The 15,000-nt window shown below is 42.1% G+C and overlaps 1 protein-coding gene across 6 annotated transcripts in view; it reads right to left on the bottom strand.

Annotated features, from left to right (window-relative positions):
• The window catches only part of cntln (centlein, centrosomal protein), a 123,812-nt gene that overhangs the window by 83,981 nt on the left and 24,831 nt on the right, over window positions 1-15,000 (bottom strand). For all 6 annotated transcript variants that reach the window (XM_083538907.1, XM_083538906.1, XM_083538904.1 and 3 more), the window contains one exon: window positions 14,881-15,000. This exon is cut by the window's right edge and continues 42 nt beyond it. In XM_083538907.1, the coding sequence (XP_083395033.1) occupies window positions 14,881-15,000 (120 nt within the window). The remainder of the gene's footprint in view (window positions 1-14,880) is intronic.

Raw genomic sequence — 15,000 nt, 5'->3', positions numbered from 1 at the left:
GGTAAGAAGAGGTCGACCGATCGATCAGACCGATATTTGGTATTTTTTTTAATCAGCTTTAAGACCTGCTGCGATCATTACTAACGGATCTGTGTAGCTTTTTACAAAGACAAGAGCAAGAATGACAAGTGTGTTCTGTTTTTTTCTCATGTGCTCTTTCGCTAAGCTAATTAGGCACTCGGAATTCTTCTACTTGCCGACGAGCTCCGCCGCTGAATCAGCTAATCCGACAAGCGCTGAAGCTGTGGAAGAAAACTAAAGCTGACCAGCACTCAAACTCCTCCAAATGTCCCGGGCTTTAAGTTCTTATCCTTCTTTCTCAAATCTAGGGTTATATATTTCATTGGTAAAATATGATGCTGGTTTTGGAGAGAGAATGAGATTAACGGTTTGGAATTGTATTGTTAGTGACCAGCTGGGGACCAAAACCTGCTAACAAGTGCACTGATTGGAAAGTAGTCTTGTGTTGTTTTTCTGGATCGGCTGCCCCGATTTCTAAATACTGGCATTGAGCCAGAGAAAAACCCGAATCGGTCCACCTCTTATTGTCACCAAAAAGTTTCTCCATAAGATTTACTCAAGCTCTAAAGACGATTTTGATGATGACAGCAAAATGTGTAGGAGGAGTGAAAACACACAACATAAAATAAAATTAGATAGAAATCAGTGAAATAAGATGTGCTAAACTCATTTCAATTCATCTCAGCATGTCTAACGTGTCTGACTATAGACATACTTCAAAACTAGACCGAAAATTTGGCCTGACGGTGGCGCTAGAGCATCAGCAGCACTTGACCAAAATTTGGTAAAAATGTTCCTTCGATGCTCTGGAATCAGTTCTGAATTTCACAAATTGTTGCCAGACGCTTCAACGTAATGCTACAGACAGCGTTTGTCCTCAGCCCCCAATACTAACAATAATAAAATATTATTAAAAAAGACTCGTTTCTGTTAAATGTTACACAACATACAAATAAAATCAGAATAAAATTAATAACTATTAAACTAAAATATTTTAATTTAGACGCAGCTTCACCTTCATGTTTTTTCTTTATTTTTATTCTTTTCAACATTGTGCATTACTACTGAAGAATCCAGACTATAAAAGAAAACGTCGGGAATTCTGTAGCAAACAAAAATGTGTTGAAGAAGCCAGAACATGTTTTATATTTTAGGTTGTCCAAAGTGGCTCCATGTAGCTTTGTTGCAGCTCAGCAAAGTCCTGGAATTCTCTCATCACAGTCACAAAGTGTCACCTGGAATGGGACTCAGGTCACAGGTGTGTTTTATCAAAGTTCATTTGGGACTTTTCATACCTTCTAAATGTGCTTTAGAGCATCAGAGTACAGAGTCAATATCACTATTAGTGCTACTACAACTACTGTACAGATCCAGATTATAGCAGGAAACACTCAGTTAAGGAAAGAGAAAAGATCCATCATTACTTTAAAAAATGAAGCTCTGTCAATCCTAAACATCTCAACAACATTAAATGTTTAAAAAACCAACAAACGCTATGTTGAAACAGCTCTTATGAGGACCGTCCTAGGAAAGGAAGCCCAGGAGCTACCTCTGCTGCAGAGGAAACATTTACCAGCCTCAGAAACCATTAATTTACATAAATGCTTCTTGAAGTTCAAGTGGCAGACATATTTCTACATCCACTTTCAGGGGAGACTGTGTGAGTCAGGACTTTATAGTGGATTTGCATCAAAGAAACCAATTCTTCAGAAGAACAAGCAGAAGAGACTTTCTTGGGCCAAGGAACACGAGGAATGGACATTAGATCGTTTAAAAACTGTCCTTTGGTCTGATGAGTGTTCTAACCACCATGTCTTTGTTCTATGTATAGAGAGAGAGAGAGAGAGAGAGAGAGAGAGAGAGAGAGAGAGAGAGAGAGAGAGAGAGAGAGTAAAGTGTATATAGAGAGATTAAATGAAACAGACTCGGTGTTTAACTTTTCCGCTGTATCTCGTCTCTCTCTCGTCAGTAGCGCGCTCTCAGCTGTAAAACGGAAGCTATATGACGAGGGGATAATTAGCGTGGACTGACAGCCTCCACACCTGCATTTTCTCACTCAGTCGAAAAGTAATGAAAGATACAACAGGACTGTCATCACCTTTTGGGTTCCTGATCGCATTATCAAAACTACAGCGGCGCTTGGCATCTGGGTGTGACCTTGTTAACTGCCAGGGTAATTAAGTTTAACCAATTGGGAGAGAGGATGATAAATTATTAGCGGGAAGATTTTGTTCGCATTTTATTAAATTGGCCTGTCAAAGGGGGTCGGATAAATTATCTGGGGCCTCGTTTGCTGGAGGCCGGCCATATTGCCGCATCTGTTACAATTATTTATAATTTCAAGCAGTCCCCTTTACAAAAAAAAAGGAAGAAAGCGGGGGGAAAAAACAGCCGACAGAGTTCAGCAGCAGCAGCAGCAGCAGCAGCAGTAACCACATGAAGCAATTTACAAATTATCTGATGAGGGAGTGTTTGAGGGCTTTTCTCTCATTTCCAGCCAGCAGAAAAGAGAGAGAAAGGGATGGAGGGAGGGAGGAGAGAGGAGTGGTGTAATTACAGAACACGATTAGGCTCTTGTGGGATCTGGCTGGGCAGGAACATATGGACGGGTTTGTGATTTTGCTCCCTGAGGCTCGTGACCCGTCTGCTGCATGCGAATGAGAGAGAATCTTACTTAATGCTGAAAATCCACCGTTTACAACCCGCAAAACAAACCCACAACCCGGGAACGAGCCCCACCACGCAAACACCAGACCCAAAACCCCATCCCACACAGAACCTGAACCACTTACTCACACTTCCCAGATCAACCAGAAAACTTTAAACATGAAGACTGGAATCAGGAGAACAACCAAATGACAAAAAGAATAGTACAGAACACAGGCCCAAAATAATTAACCCATCTGACACCAACACCTACAAATACTAAAAAATACAAAAAACACATACAAGGACAAAATAAAATGGAACCAGACCCAAATAGCAGAACAAATGATAAAAGAAATACCAGAACCACAACCAAATACTAGAACAAATAATACAAAATACCAGAACCAGACCTCAATACCAGAAACAGGCCCAAATAGCAGAACAAAGTAAACAGAACCACACCCAAATACCAGAATAAAGTAAAAAAGGAACCAGACCCACATATCAAAACACAATGAAAAAAACAGACCCAAAAACCAGAACATACAAAGTACCAGAACACAGGAAATAGGAACCAGACCCAAATACCAGAACCAGACCCTATAACTAAAACAAACTAACGAGGAACCACGCCCAGACTCAAAATAATGTAGAACCCTGAAGAGGAACCAGAGTGCGGTAGAACCCGTCGTGTTCATGTTCCTCTCCCATTTCCAGTTCTGCTCAGTAGATGATTGATATTTAAAACCACATGAAGATGGCTTGGTAATTACCACGACACGCTGCGTGATCTTTCACTCTCTTCACTCTCCATCAGACTGAAACATTTAAAACCCAAACACACTGGTGGGCTCTCAGTATGCAACACACACACACACACACACACACACACACAGCTTGTTATGATGTGGGGTCATGTTTAGGAGAGTAGTCATGTTTCCTTTGATCAGAACTGTGTGTGTGTGTGTGTTTGTGTGTGTGTGTGTGTGTGTGTGTGTGTGTGTGTGTGTGTGTGTCTGACACTTCAATTATACATCTGACAGCTCCCAAGTTCGATAATGCTAATCATTCACTCACACACACACACACACACGAACATGATACAACTTTTATCACATCTCTCTCATCATCCTCCTATCTCTCTCTCTCTCATTCTCTCTCTCTACTCCTCTTGCTCTATACATCACCGTTTCTCTCTAGGATTAAAACCATTCTTTTCCACCTTCATCACTTTGTAACAAAAAAATAACATCACTGTACAGGAGATGATTCAAGAAGGCATGTTTCTTTTCTGAGTCTGGTTTCTCTCAGGGTTCCTCCTCATGTCTTCTCAGAATGTTTTCCCTGATAGTTGTTACAGATCTGACAGTTGACCCACAGGGGTGTGTTCTGAGCCCACTGTCCTCTTCCCTCTTCACTCATGACTCTGCATAACTCAAACATCTCCATCGACCACCATGGTCAGCCAGATCATCAACAAAGACAAAGCTGCCTACCGGGAGGAGATTCAAAGCCATGCAGTATATTTAGGAGCAACAGCATCTATACTTCTTGAGGAGACTTAAGAAAGTTCATCTGTCTTTTACAACTTCATCACAGTGTGGTACTGCAGCTCCACTGTGTGTGAACAGAATCCCTGCAAAATGTGTGGTGAAAGACCACCAAACACATTACTGGCACCCAACCACCTGTCATGGCGCTCCTTCACCACAGCAGATATCTGCTCAGATGTTGTAGCTCTACACATCATCATAGACTCCCTCACACCCCAATCACAAGCTATTTAACCTCTTTTCATCCAGAAGGAGATACAGGAACATGTGCACCAGAACATGGAGGTTCAGGCCCAGCTTTCTTCCATCAACCATCATCATCAACTTTCTTCAGCCTGCATCATTATCACCATCATGAAGTTCTGTTTCACTCTGTACATCATTATAACTGAACATTTACACCACCACAAGAGTAAAGTCATAGCATGAGAATAAATGACTTTATTCCCACCATTTCGACTTTCGACTTCTAGAAATTTCAACATTATTCTCATAGAGCTACAACTTTATTCTCATAGAGCTACACCATTATTCTCATAGAGCTACACCATTATTCTAATAGAGCTACACCATTATTCTAATAGAGCTACACCATTATTCTCATAGAGCTACACCTTTATTCTGATAGAGCTACACCATTATTCTCATAGAGATACAACTTCATTCTCATAGAGCTACACCATTATTCTCATAGAGCTACAACTTTATTCTCATAGAGCTACACCATTATTCTCATAGAGCTACAACTTTATTCTCATAGAGCTACACCATTATTCTCATAGAGCTACAACTTTATTCTCATAGAGCTACACCATTATTCTCATAGAGCTACACCATTATTCTCATAAAGATACACCATTATTCTCATAGAGCTACAACTTTATGCTCGTAGAGCTACAACTTTATGCTCGTAGAGCTACAACTTTATGCTCGTAGAGCTACACCATTATTCTCGTAGAGCTACACCATTATTCTCGTAGAGTTACACCTTTATTCTCGTAGAGCTACACCATTATTCTCGTAGAGCTACAACTTTATTCTCGTAGAGCTACAACTTTATTCTCGTAGAGCTACAACTTTATTCTCGTAGAGCTACAACTTTATTCTCGTAGAGCTACAACTTTATTCTCGTAGAGCTACAACTTTATGCTCATAGCGCTACACCTTTATGCTCATAGCGCTACAACTTTATTCTCATGGAGCTACACCATTATTCTCATGGAGCTACAACTTTATTCTCATAGAGCTACACCATTATTCTCATAGAGCTACAACTTTATTCTCATAGAGCTACAACTTTATTCTCATAGAGCTACACCTTTATTCTCATAGATACAACTTCATTCTCATAGAGCTACACCATTATTCTCATAGAGCTACACCATTATTCTCATAGAGCTACAACTTTATTCTCATAGAGCTACACCATTATTCTCATAGAGCTACACCATTATTCTCATAGAGCTACAACTTTATTCTCATAGAGCTACACCATTATTCTCATAGAGCTACAACTTTATGCTCATAGAGCTACAACTTTATGCTCATAGAGCTACAACTTTATGCTCATAGAGCTACACCATTATTCTCGTAGAGTTACACCTTTATTCTCGTAGAGCTACATCATTATTCTCGTAGAGCTACAACTTTATTCTCGTAGAGCTACAACTTTATTCTCGTAGAGCTACAACTTTATTCTCGTAGAGCTACACCATTATTCTCGTAGAGCTTCACCTTTATTCTCGTAGAGCTACAACTTTATTCTCATAGAGCTACAACTTTATGCTCATAGAGCTACAACTTTATGCTCATAGAGCTACAACTTTATTCTCATAGAGCTACACCATTATTCTCATAGAGCTACAACTTTATTCTCATAGAGCTACACCATTATTCTCATAGAGCTACACCATTATTCTCATAGAGCTACAACTTTATTCTCATAGAGCTACACCATTATTCTCATTGAGCTACACCTTTATTCTCATAGAGCTACAACTTTATTCTCATAGAGCTACAACTTTATTCTCATAGAGCTACAACTTTATTCTAAAACTTGTCTAATGCATATACTATTTAATAATCTTGATTAAAGAATATTAAAAAAATATTAATATATAAAAATTAATGTTTTTATATTCATATTAAGACAATTTCGGCAACACTTTTGAATATGCCTCATTATTACTATTCTTTGTTTAATTTCTGCTGTAGTTTGCTGTAGTTTGCTTGTAGCCTTACAAAAAAATGCCGTCTCTTATTGGGTACCTCATATTTCTCGACATTCTCAGTGCACAATGTGAATATTTGCACTTCTGGTAGCTGCTGAACTGCATTCTGCTGCTTTATCACTGTACTGTGTAATGACAATGAAGTTCTTTCTACCTTTATGATTGATTACTATGATTTGTTAGGGTTTCTGTCAAACATAAGACTCTTTTTAAGATCATAAAGAATGAAATTTAAGACCTATATCAAATCACACACACACACACACACACACACACACACACACACACACACACACACACAAATACGTTGTTAAGAAAACTGGCTTTTTGTTTCCAACCCATTATTTTCTCAGCTTGCACTTCTTCGCTGAAAATAAATCCCTTTTACTTTCGTGGTACAATCCAAGAAAAAAAAAAAAAATAAATCACACAAATAACAGGAAGCTGATTGGCTGTTGCATGTTGGTCTCATTTGTAGTCGTAATACAGTGAATTATATTTGGACCAGAGAAAGAAAAAACACAACCACCACGGAAACTAACAAACACAAACCCCATTGTAAAGTGCATTAGAGACAGTGTTTCAAGGACATCAGAAAAATGAAGACGTGTTTAAAATGATTTAAAAACAACTACCAAATGTAAGACTTTTAAGAACTAAAACTGATATTCTTTAGACTTTTTCTGACCCTGCAGAAACCCTGTTGGTGGTGATTTCAGAGCTGATAGTTTTAGATGCATGTGGTTAAGATGGCTGTGGTTCCAGGGAGAACACTACCTGTATCTAACAGATCTTACAGATAAGATCTTCTACACCTGAAGTTTTAAGCAGGAACGGGCTCACAACCTTTATATGACCAAAATGATATTTAAAATATAAACATGGCTGCAATCACGTTAAATTTTAAAACATCTCAGGTTCTGGAAAAAACACTAAGCAGCCGTAAGTTTTCGCTTTAGATGAATAAAGTTGTAGCAGGAACACCAACTATGCAAGATTTGGGATGGAGCCTTAGACAGTCAGTGTTTAAGTGAGAAGAGTAATTTGGGCAGAAGCCGTAGAAATTTTGGCACTGAATCACACCAAATCTCTCACTAATTACAGCCCATGCAGGATGGTGATGTGTGTGTTTGTGTGTGTGTGTGTGTGTGTGTGTGTGGTTTCACTCTGTATTGCTGCCCAGTACAATTATGACTTGGACTTTAGAGCCCAGGTAGTTTGGTGTGTGTGTGACGGTGTGATGGATGGCGATCTGTAACACGTTCTCCCAATCAGAACAGACTGCAGCCAGGAAACCACCAATGGGAGTTCCTGCAGTGGGGCTGCCGTGGCAGCGGACCACCTGGCAAGAGTGGCTGAGTAGGCAAAAAAACACAAACCCACTACATTCCACCTGACTCCACACATCCTGAACCAAATGGAGCCCAGGTCACGGCACTACCTGAACACCAAACTAGGTAAAGAGAAGATATAATGTTCATATTAGGAGTCTGAGAAGGCCAGATTTCCTCAGACAGGGAAATTTCTTACTAACTTACTAACACCATGATAAGTCTTTATTCAACACCGTTTTAGAATTGGTGGTGTGACTTTTCAGTGAAAGAGTTAAAAATCAGACATTCACAAGAGACTTGCACTTCCCGAAGGCCATCACTGAAAGAACCAGAATGAGGTTCTTTGGACCTTCAACAATAAGAACACTAAGAGCCTGTGCTTATTGCACACCACCAGTCACAACCTCAAATAACTGCACACACACACCTTACATACTGCTGCACTTCACTATCACTACCTGCTGCTTACTTACATTATACCGTCAAAAGTTTGGGGACACTCGAGCAGAAGATTGCAGTGTGGGCATACAATCCACAATAAGTCCCTATTTGCTGTTATAAGAAGCTCCACTCTTCGGGGAAGATGATCCACTAGACTTTGTGGAGATTTTTTAAGTCATATTAAGAATGAAATTTAAGACATTTATCACAACATCAAATACACACACAAACACGTTGTAAGTGACCTTAATGAGCCCTAAATCTATTTCTTTCAAGATGAGTATCTCTAAACTCACTTCTCCATCGCTGAATAATAAAAAGCGTTTTACGTCTAGGGTTCAATCCGAGAACTTCACACCAATAACTGGAAGCTGATTGGCTGTTGCATGTTGGTCTCTTTTGTAGTCGTAATATAGTGAATTATATTTGGACCAGCGAAAGAAAAAACTACAACAACCACAGAAACTAAAAAAACACAAACTGCGGAACATTTTAATGAGCATTAAAGGCAGCGTTACATGAATATTGCAAAATTAAGACCGGTTTAAAACTATTTATGATCTACGCAAGCAGATTTACGACTTTTAAGGCCTAAAATTTTGATTTAAAAATTTGAGACCTTGTGGAAACCCTGTTTGTGGATATTTTGTGGAGACTCATTCCGCAGGCCTGGGGTGGAGTTGACATTCGTTCATGTTCAATAGGGAGCTCTACATCAGGAATTCTTCCACTCCAACATTCCCATGGATGATGCAGATCTTTCATAAAACTGGCTTTATCATTCTGGAAGTTGTGTAACTGCTCAGTGTAAAAAATGAAAGACATGTAAGTCGCTCTGGATGAAGGTGTGCGCCAAATGCTGCAAATGTGAGGAAAAGATTGGTGTCTGATGCAGCTTTGCGGTGAGAGATGTTGAATCACAGTCTGATTTGAAGCTGTATAAATAACATGAGTGTTTGAGAGGTGATGAACTGAAGCATCCTGTAGTGTGTGTGTTTCTGTGTCTCCTGCTAAGTTCCCTCTTCGGCACATTGTTCAAAGCCCTTTATTTAAATCACAGCCTCTCTCTCGCACACACACACACACACACATAGAAACCAGGATTACGCAGGAACACACACACACACACACACACACACACACACACACACACACACACACTCGGAGCAAATTAAGAGAAAACCCCGCCGACCGTGCCGCACATCGGGATACCTGATCCGCTCGCTTTGATGTGCGTGGGATAAGAAGGAAGTGAGAAACAAAGACGCAACGTGTGTTCGGTAAACACAAGTTAATATTAATGCAAGACCTGGAATCGGTGAGCTGCTGCGATACACACACACACACACACACACACACACACACACACAAGCGCGTATCTCTGTTTCCTGGAACGCAGCCCTGCAGATCTGAACAGTAATTACTGAGGGAACTTTGCCTAGTTGTATTTAATGACTCGCTAATTGATCCATTTATATTTGAATGCTGAATTAATGGACGTTAACAAAAGAGGAAGGAGGGATTCTCTCACACACACGTTCACGCTTACACACACACACACGCTCACTCACGCCAACGTCGATCTTCTTAACGATCACGCATCACCTTTCACTAAAAACCCTGTGATAAAGATTGTACATTACGTCTCTGTCCATGGCCTGGTTCTGATCACTCTAAAACCTGTGGTCCATCGGGTTTTTTAAACGTAATTCATCCTAATCTCTCGCGTCCGATCTTCTGCTCTCACCAGAAGTCTGATCTCTGTTATGCTTCAGAAACAGGGTTGCAAAGGAACGTTCCGGTAAATTTCCGTGGAAACTTCATCTGGGGATTTTTGGAAATACTCCAAGTTGAAACCGTAACAGAAATGTATGGGAATTCATTGCATAAATAAACTGCATCATATACAAACATAAAAGTAAAGATTTTGTTTGTTCATAAGCTGACATGCATGCAAACTAATACAAATATAAAAATTACATTTTTGACTGATTTAATTGTTAGAATAATTTTGTTGCATCGCATTAACACATCACAAGGACGTTCTAAAGATAAATGTATGTAATATTTATGTAATTTACATAAATACTCACCAAGATGGAGGATTTTTTTTACATTATTTTGTGTGCAGGATTGAAGAAATAATGTGTGTTATGTGATGAAGGGATGCACAGTGCATGTAGGGGACATGGCCTAAGTAATCCTGCAGTGTGGTGTGTGCATGTGAGTGATTAATCTTCAGAGTAGAAATTCTACTGAAACTACATTAAATTTGTTTATTTTAACCAAAAATAGATTTTTTTTTTCCAACTACCATAATTTCCGGACTATAAAGCGGAAATACATATATAAGCCGCACCCACTGAATTGTACAAAGATGTTTATTTTGAACATAAATAATACGCACCTGTCTATAAGCCGCACCTGTCTATAAGCCGCACCTGTCTATAAGCCGCATGTCTACACTAAAACTAATGAACTTTACACAGGCTTTAATGAAAGACAGTGTCTGTTACACGGCTTGTATCTAAACAGTAGCTACCAAGAAAGTCATTGTTCACCGTCTTCCTCCTTCCTTTCACAACTATTTCTCTCTGGAGTTTATCTTTTGGTATCGTTGTGCGTTTAAAAATCACCATCGGTGAATCTTTTCTCTCGATGCCATGCAGCTCAGAACACAGGTGAAGTGTGTTTTCATGCTCGGTTGTTTTCAGCGTGACGAATGATTCACATTTCCTGTAGACAGTCCGAGTGAGCGGCAGGTCAAACCTCAGAGGAACATCATCCATATTAATGATGTGGTGCGGCCCGATTCAGTGGGAGCGCATCTGATTTAATATAAAGAGTTTCATTGGTTCACCTGAACCCGTTCTGCAATTTCATTGGTCTAATGTTATGGGGCTCAGTTTTTTGGCTTGAAGTTTGTGAAACTGGGAAAAACCATAAATTAGCCGCTTCATTGTTTAAAGAGTCGGGAAAAAGTAGCGGCTTATATTCCGGAAAATACGGTACATGAAAGTTCCCTGTTATAGGCAAACCCATTGTTTTGTAAATTCCCATTTTATTCCTTTTAATTCCCGTTAATTCTCGTGAAAAGTTTCCAGTCTTGAAACTACTGGAATTTTGCAACCTTATTCAGAAATATTAAAAATATTGTAATTTCTATTTTATTTGAAACAAAAATTAAATATACAAAGAATAAAGAAAATGACTTTGTGAGGACTGATTTCTGATTCAAGTGAAAAGAGAAGACATGCGACTGATGCACTGATAATAACTATTTAAAATGCTCAAATGATTTGAGTTGGTTAACACATGGCTTTTCAATTAACTATCAATACACTGCACCACAACAGCACTAACTGTACTGATGAAAGTGGGCAGGGGAATAGAGCACTGTGTAGGGAGTAGAGCACTGTGTAGGGAATAGAGCACTGTGTGTGGTGTCGAGCACTGTGTAGGGAGTAGAGCACTGTGTAGGGTGTAGAGCACTGTGTGTGGTGTAGAGCACTGTGTGTGGTGTAGAGCACTGTGTGTGGTGTCGAGCACTGTGTAGGGTGTAGAGCACTGTGTAGGGTGTAGAGCACTGTGTAGGGTGTAGAGCACTGTGTAGGGAATAGAGCACTGTGAAGGGAATAGAGCACTGTGTAGGGAGTAGAGCACTGTGTAGGGAGTAGAGCACTGTGTAGGGAGTAGAGCACTGTGTAGGGAGTAGAGCACTGTGTAGGGAATAGAGCACTGTGTAGGGAATAGAGCACTGTGTGTGGTGTCGAGCACTGTGTAGGGAGTAGAGCACTGTGTAGGGTGTAGAGCACTGTGTGTGGTGTAGAGCACTGTGTAGGGAATAGAGCACTGTGTAGGGAGTAGAGCACTGTGTAGGGAGTAGAGCACTGTGTCGGGAGTAGAGCACTGTGTAGGGAGTAGAGCACTGTGTAGGGAATAGAGCACTGTGTAGGGAATAGAGCACTGTGTAGGGAATAGAGCACTGTGTAGGGAATAGAGCACTGTGTAGGGAGTAGAGCACTGTGTAGGGTGTAGAGCACTGTGTGTGGTGTAGAGCACTGTGTGTGGTGTAGAGCACTGTGTGTGGTGTAGAGCACTGTGTAGGGAATAGAGCACTGTGTAGTAGGGAATAGAGCACTGTGTAGGGAATAGAGCACTGTGTAGGGAATAGAGCACTGTGTAGGGAATAGAGCACTGTGTGTGGTGTCGAGCACTGTGTGTTGTGTAGAGCACTGTGTAGGGTGTAGAGCACTGTGTAGGGTGTAGAGCACTGTGTAGGGAGTAGAGCACTGTGTAGGGTGTAGAGCACTGTGTAGGGTGTAGAGCACTGTGTAGGGTGTAGAGCACTGTGTAGGGAGTAGAGCACTGTGTAGGTAGTAGAGCACTGTGTAGGGAATAGAGCACTGTGTAGGGAATAGAGCACTGTGTAGGGAATAGAGCACTGTGTAGGGTGTAGAGCACTGTGTAGGGAGTAGAGCACTGTGTAGGGTGTAGAGCACTGTGTAGGGAGTAGAGCACTGTGTAGGGTGTAGAGCACTGTGTAGGGTGTAGAGCACTGTGTACGGTGTAGAGCACTGTGTAGGGTGTAGAGCACTGTGTAGGGTGAAGAGCACTGTGTAGGGTGTAGAGCACTGTGTAGGGTGTAGAGCACTGTGTAGGGTGTAGAGCACTGTGTCGGGACTAGAGCACTGTGTAGGGTGTAGGGTGTAGAGCACTGTGTAGGGAATAGAGCACTGTGTAGGGAATAGAGCACTGTGTAGGGTGTAGAGCACTGTGTAGGGTGTAGAGCACTGTGTAGGGTGTAGAGCACTGTGTAGGGAATAGAGCACTGTGTAGGGAATAGAGCACTGTGTAGGGAATAGAGCACTGTGTAGGGAATAGAGCACTGTGTAGGGTGTAGAGCACTGTGTAGGGTGTAGAGCACTGTGTAGGGTGTAGAGCACTGTGTAGGGAATAGAGCACTGTGTAGGGAATAGAGCACTGTGTAGGGTGTAGAGCACTGTGTAGGGTGTAGAGCACTGTGTAGGGTGTAGAGCACTGTGTAGGGAATAGAGCACTGTGTAGGGTGTAGGGTGTAGAGCACTGTATAGGGCGTAGAGCACTGTGAAGGGTGTAGAGCACTGTGTAGGGAATAGAGCACTGTGTAGTAGGGAATAGAGCACTGTGTAGGGAATAGAGCACTGTGTAGGGAATAGAGCACTGTGTAGGGAATAGAGCACTGTGTGTGGTGTCGAGCACTGTGTAGGGAATAGAGCACTGTGTAGGGTGTAGGGTGTAGAGCACTGTGTAGGGAATAGAGCACTGTGTAGGGAATAGAGCACTGTGTAGGGTGTAGAGCACTGTGTAGGGTGTAGAGCACTGTGTAGGGTGTAGAGCACTGTGTAGGGAGTAGAGCACTGTGTAGGGAATAGAGCACTGTGTAGGGTGTAGAGCACTGTGTAGGGTGTAGAGCACTGTGTAGGGAGTAGAGCACTGTGTAGGGTGTAGAGCACTGTGTAGGGTGTAGGGTGTAGAGCACTGTGTAGGGAATAGAGCACTGTGTAGGGAATAGAGCACTGTGTAGGGTGTAGGGTGTAGAGCACTGTGTAGGGTGTAGGGTGTAGAGCACTGTGTAGGGAATAGAGGACTGTGTAGGGAATAGAGCACTGTGTAGGGTGTAGGGTGTAGAGCACTGTATAGGGTGTAGAGCACTGTGTAGGGTGTAGAGCACTGTGTAGGGAATAGAGCACTGTGTAGGGTGTAGAGCACTGTATAGGGTGTAGAGCACTGTGTAGGGTGTAGAGCACTGTGTAGGGTGTAGGGAATAGAGCACTGTGTAGGGAGTAGAGCACTGTGTAGGGTGTAGAGCACTGTGTAGGGTGTAAAGCACTGTGTAGGGAATAGTGCACTGTGTAGGGTGTAGAGCACTGTGTAGGGAGTAGAGCACTGTGTAGAGCACTGTGTGGGGTGTAGAGCACTGTGTGGGGTGTAGAGCACTGTGTGGGGTGTAGAGCACTGTGTGGGGTGTAGAACACTGTGTGGGGTGTAGAGCACTGTGTAGGGGGTTGAGCACTGTGTAGGGGGTTGAGCACTGTGTAGGGGGTTGAGCACTGTGTAGGGGGTTGAGCAATGTATAGGGTGTAGACCACTGTATAGGGTGTAGACCACTGTATAGGGTGTCGAGCACTGTGTAGGGGGTCGAGCACTGTGTAGGGGGTCGAGCACTGTGTAGGGGGTCGAGCACTGTATAGGGTGTAGAGCACTGTATAGGGTGTAGAGCACTGTGTAGGGTGTAGAGCACTGTGTAGGGTGTAGAGCACTGTATAGGGTGTAGATCACTGTGTAGGGGGTTGAGCACTGTGTAGGGGGTTGAGCACTGTGTAGGGGATTGAGCACTGTGTAGGGGATTGAGCACTGTATAGGGTGTAGAGCACTGTGTAGGGGGTTGAGCACTGTGTAGGGGGTTGAGCAATGTATAGGGTGTAGAGCACTGTGTAGGGGGTTGAGCACTGTGTAGGGGGTTGAGCACTGTGTAGAGGGTATAGCAATGTATAGGGTGTAGAGCACTGTGTAGAGCACCGTGTATTTGGTAGAACACTGTGTAGGTGGTAGAGCACTGTGTGAGGTGTAGAGCACTGTGGAGAGCACTGTGTAGGGGGTAGAGCTCACCTCACGGGTTTGGGAGTGTTGGAGTTGATGAAGTTGGACCTGAAGGTCAGAGATCTGCTTTTCCTTCTCAGAAAGCTGTTTAGTGAGACAGGCATGACTCTGCCGGAGCTGCTCCTCACT

The sequence above is a fragment of the Silurus aristotelis genome (genome assembly GCF_946808225.1).
Source record: "Silurus aristotelis genome assembly, chromosome: 4".
NCBI classification, from domain to species: domain Eukaryota; kingdom Metazoa; phylum Chordata; class Actinopteri; order Siluriformes; family Siluridae; genus Silurus; species Silurus aristotelis.
This window is presented reverse-complemented; position numbering and strand designations above follow the sequence as displayed.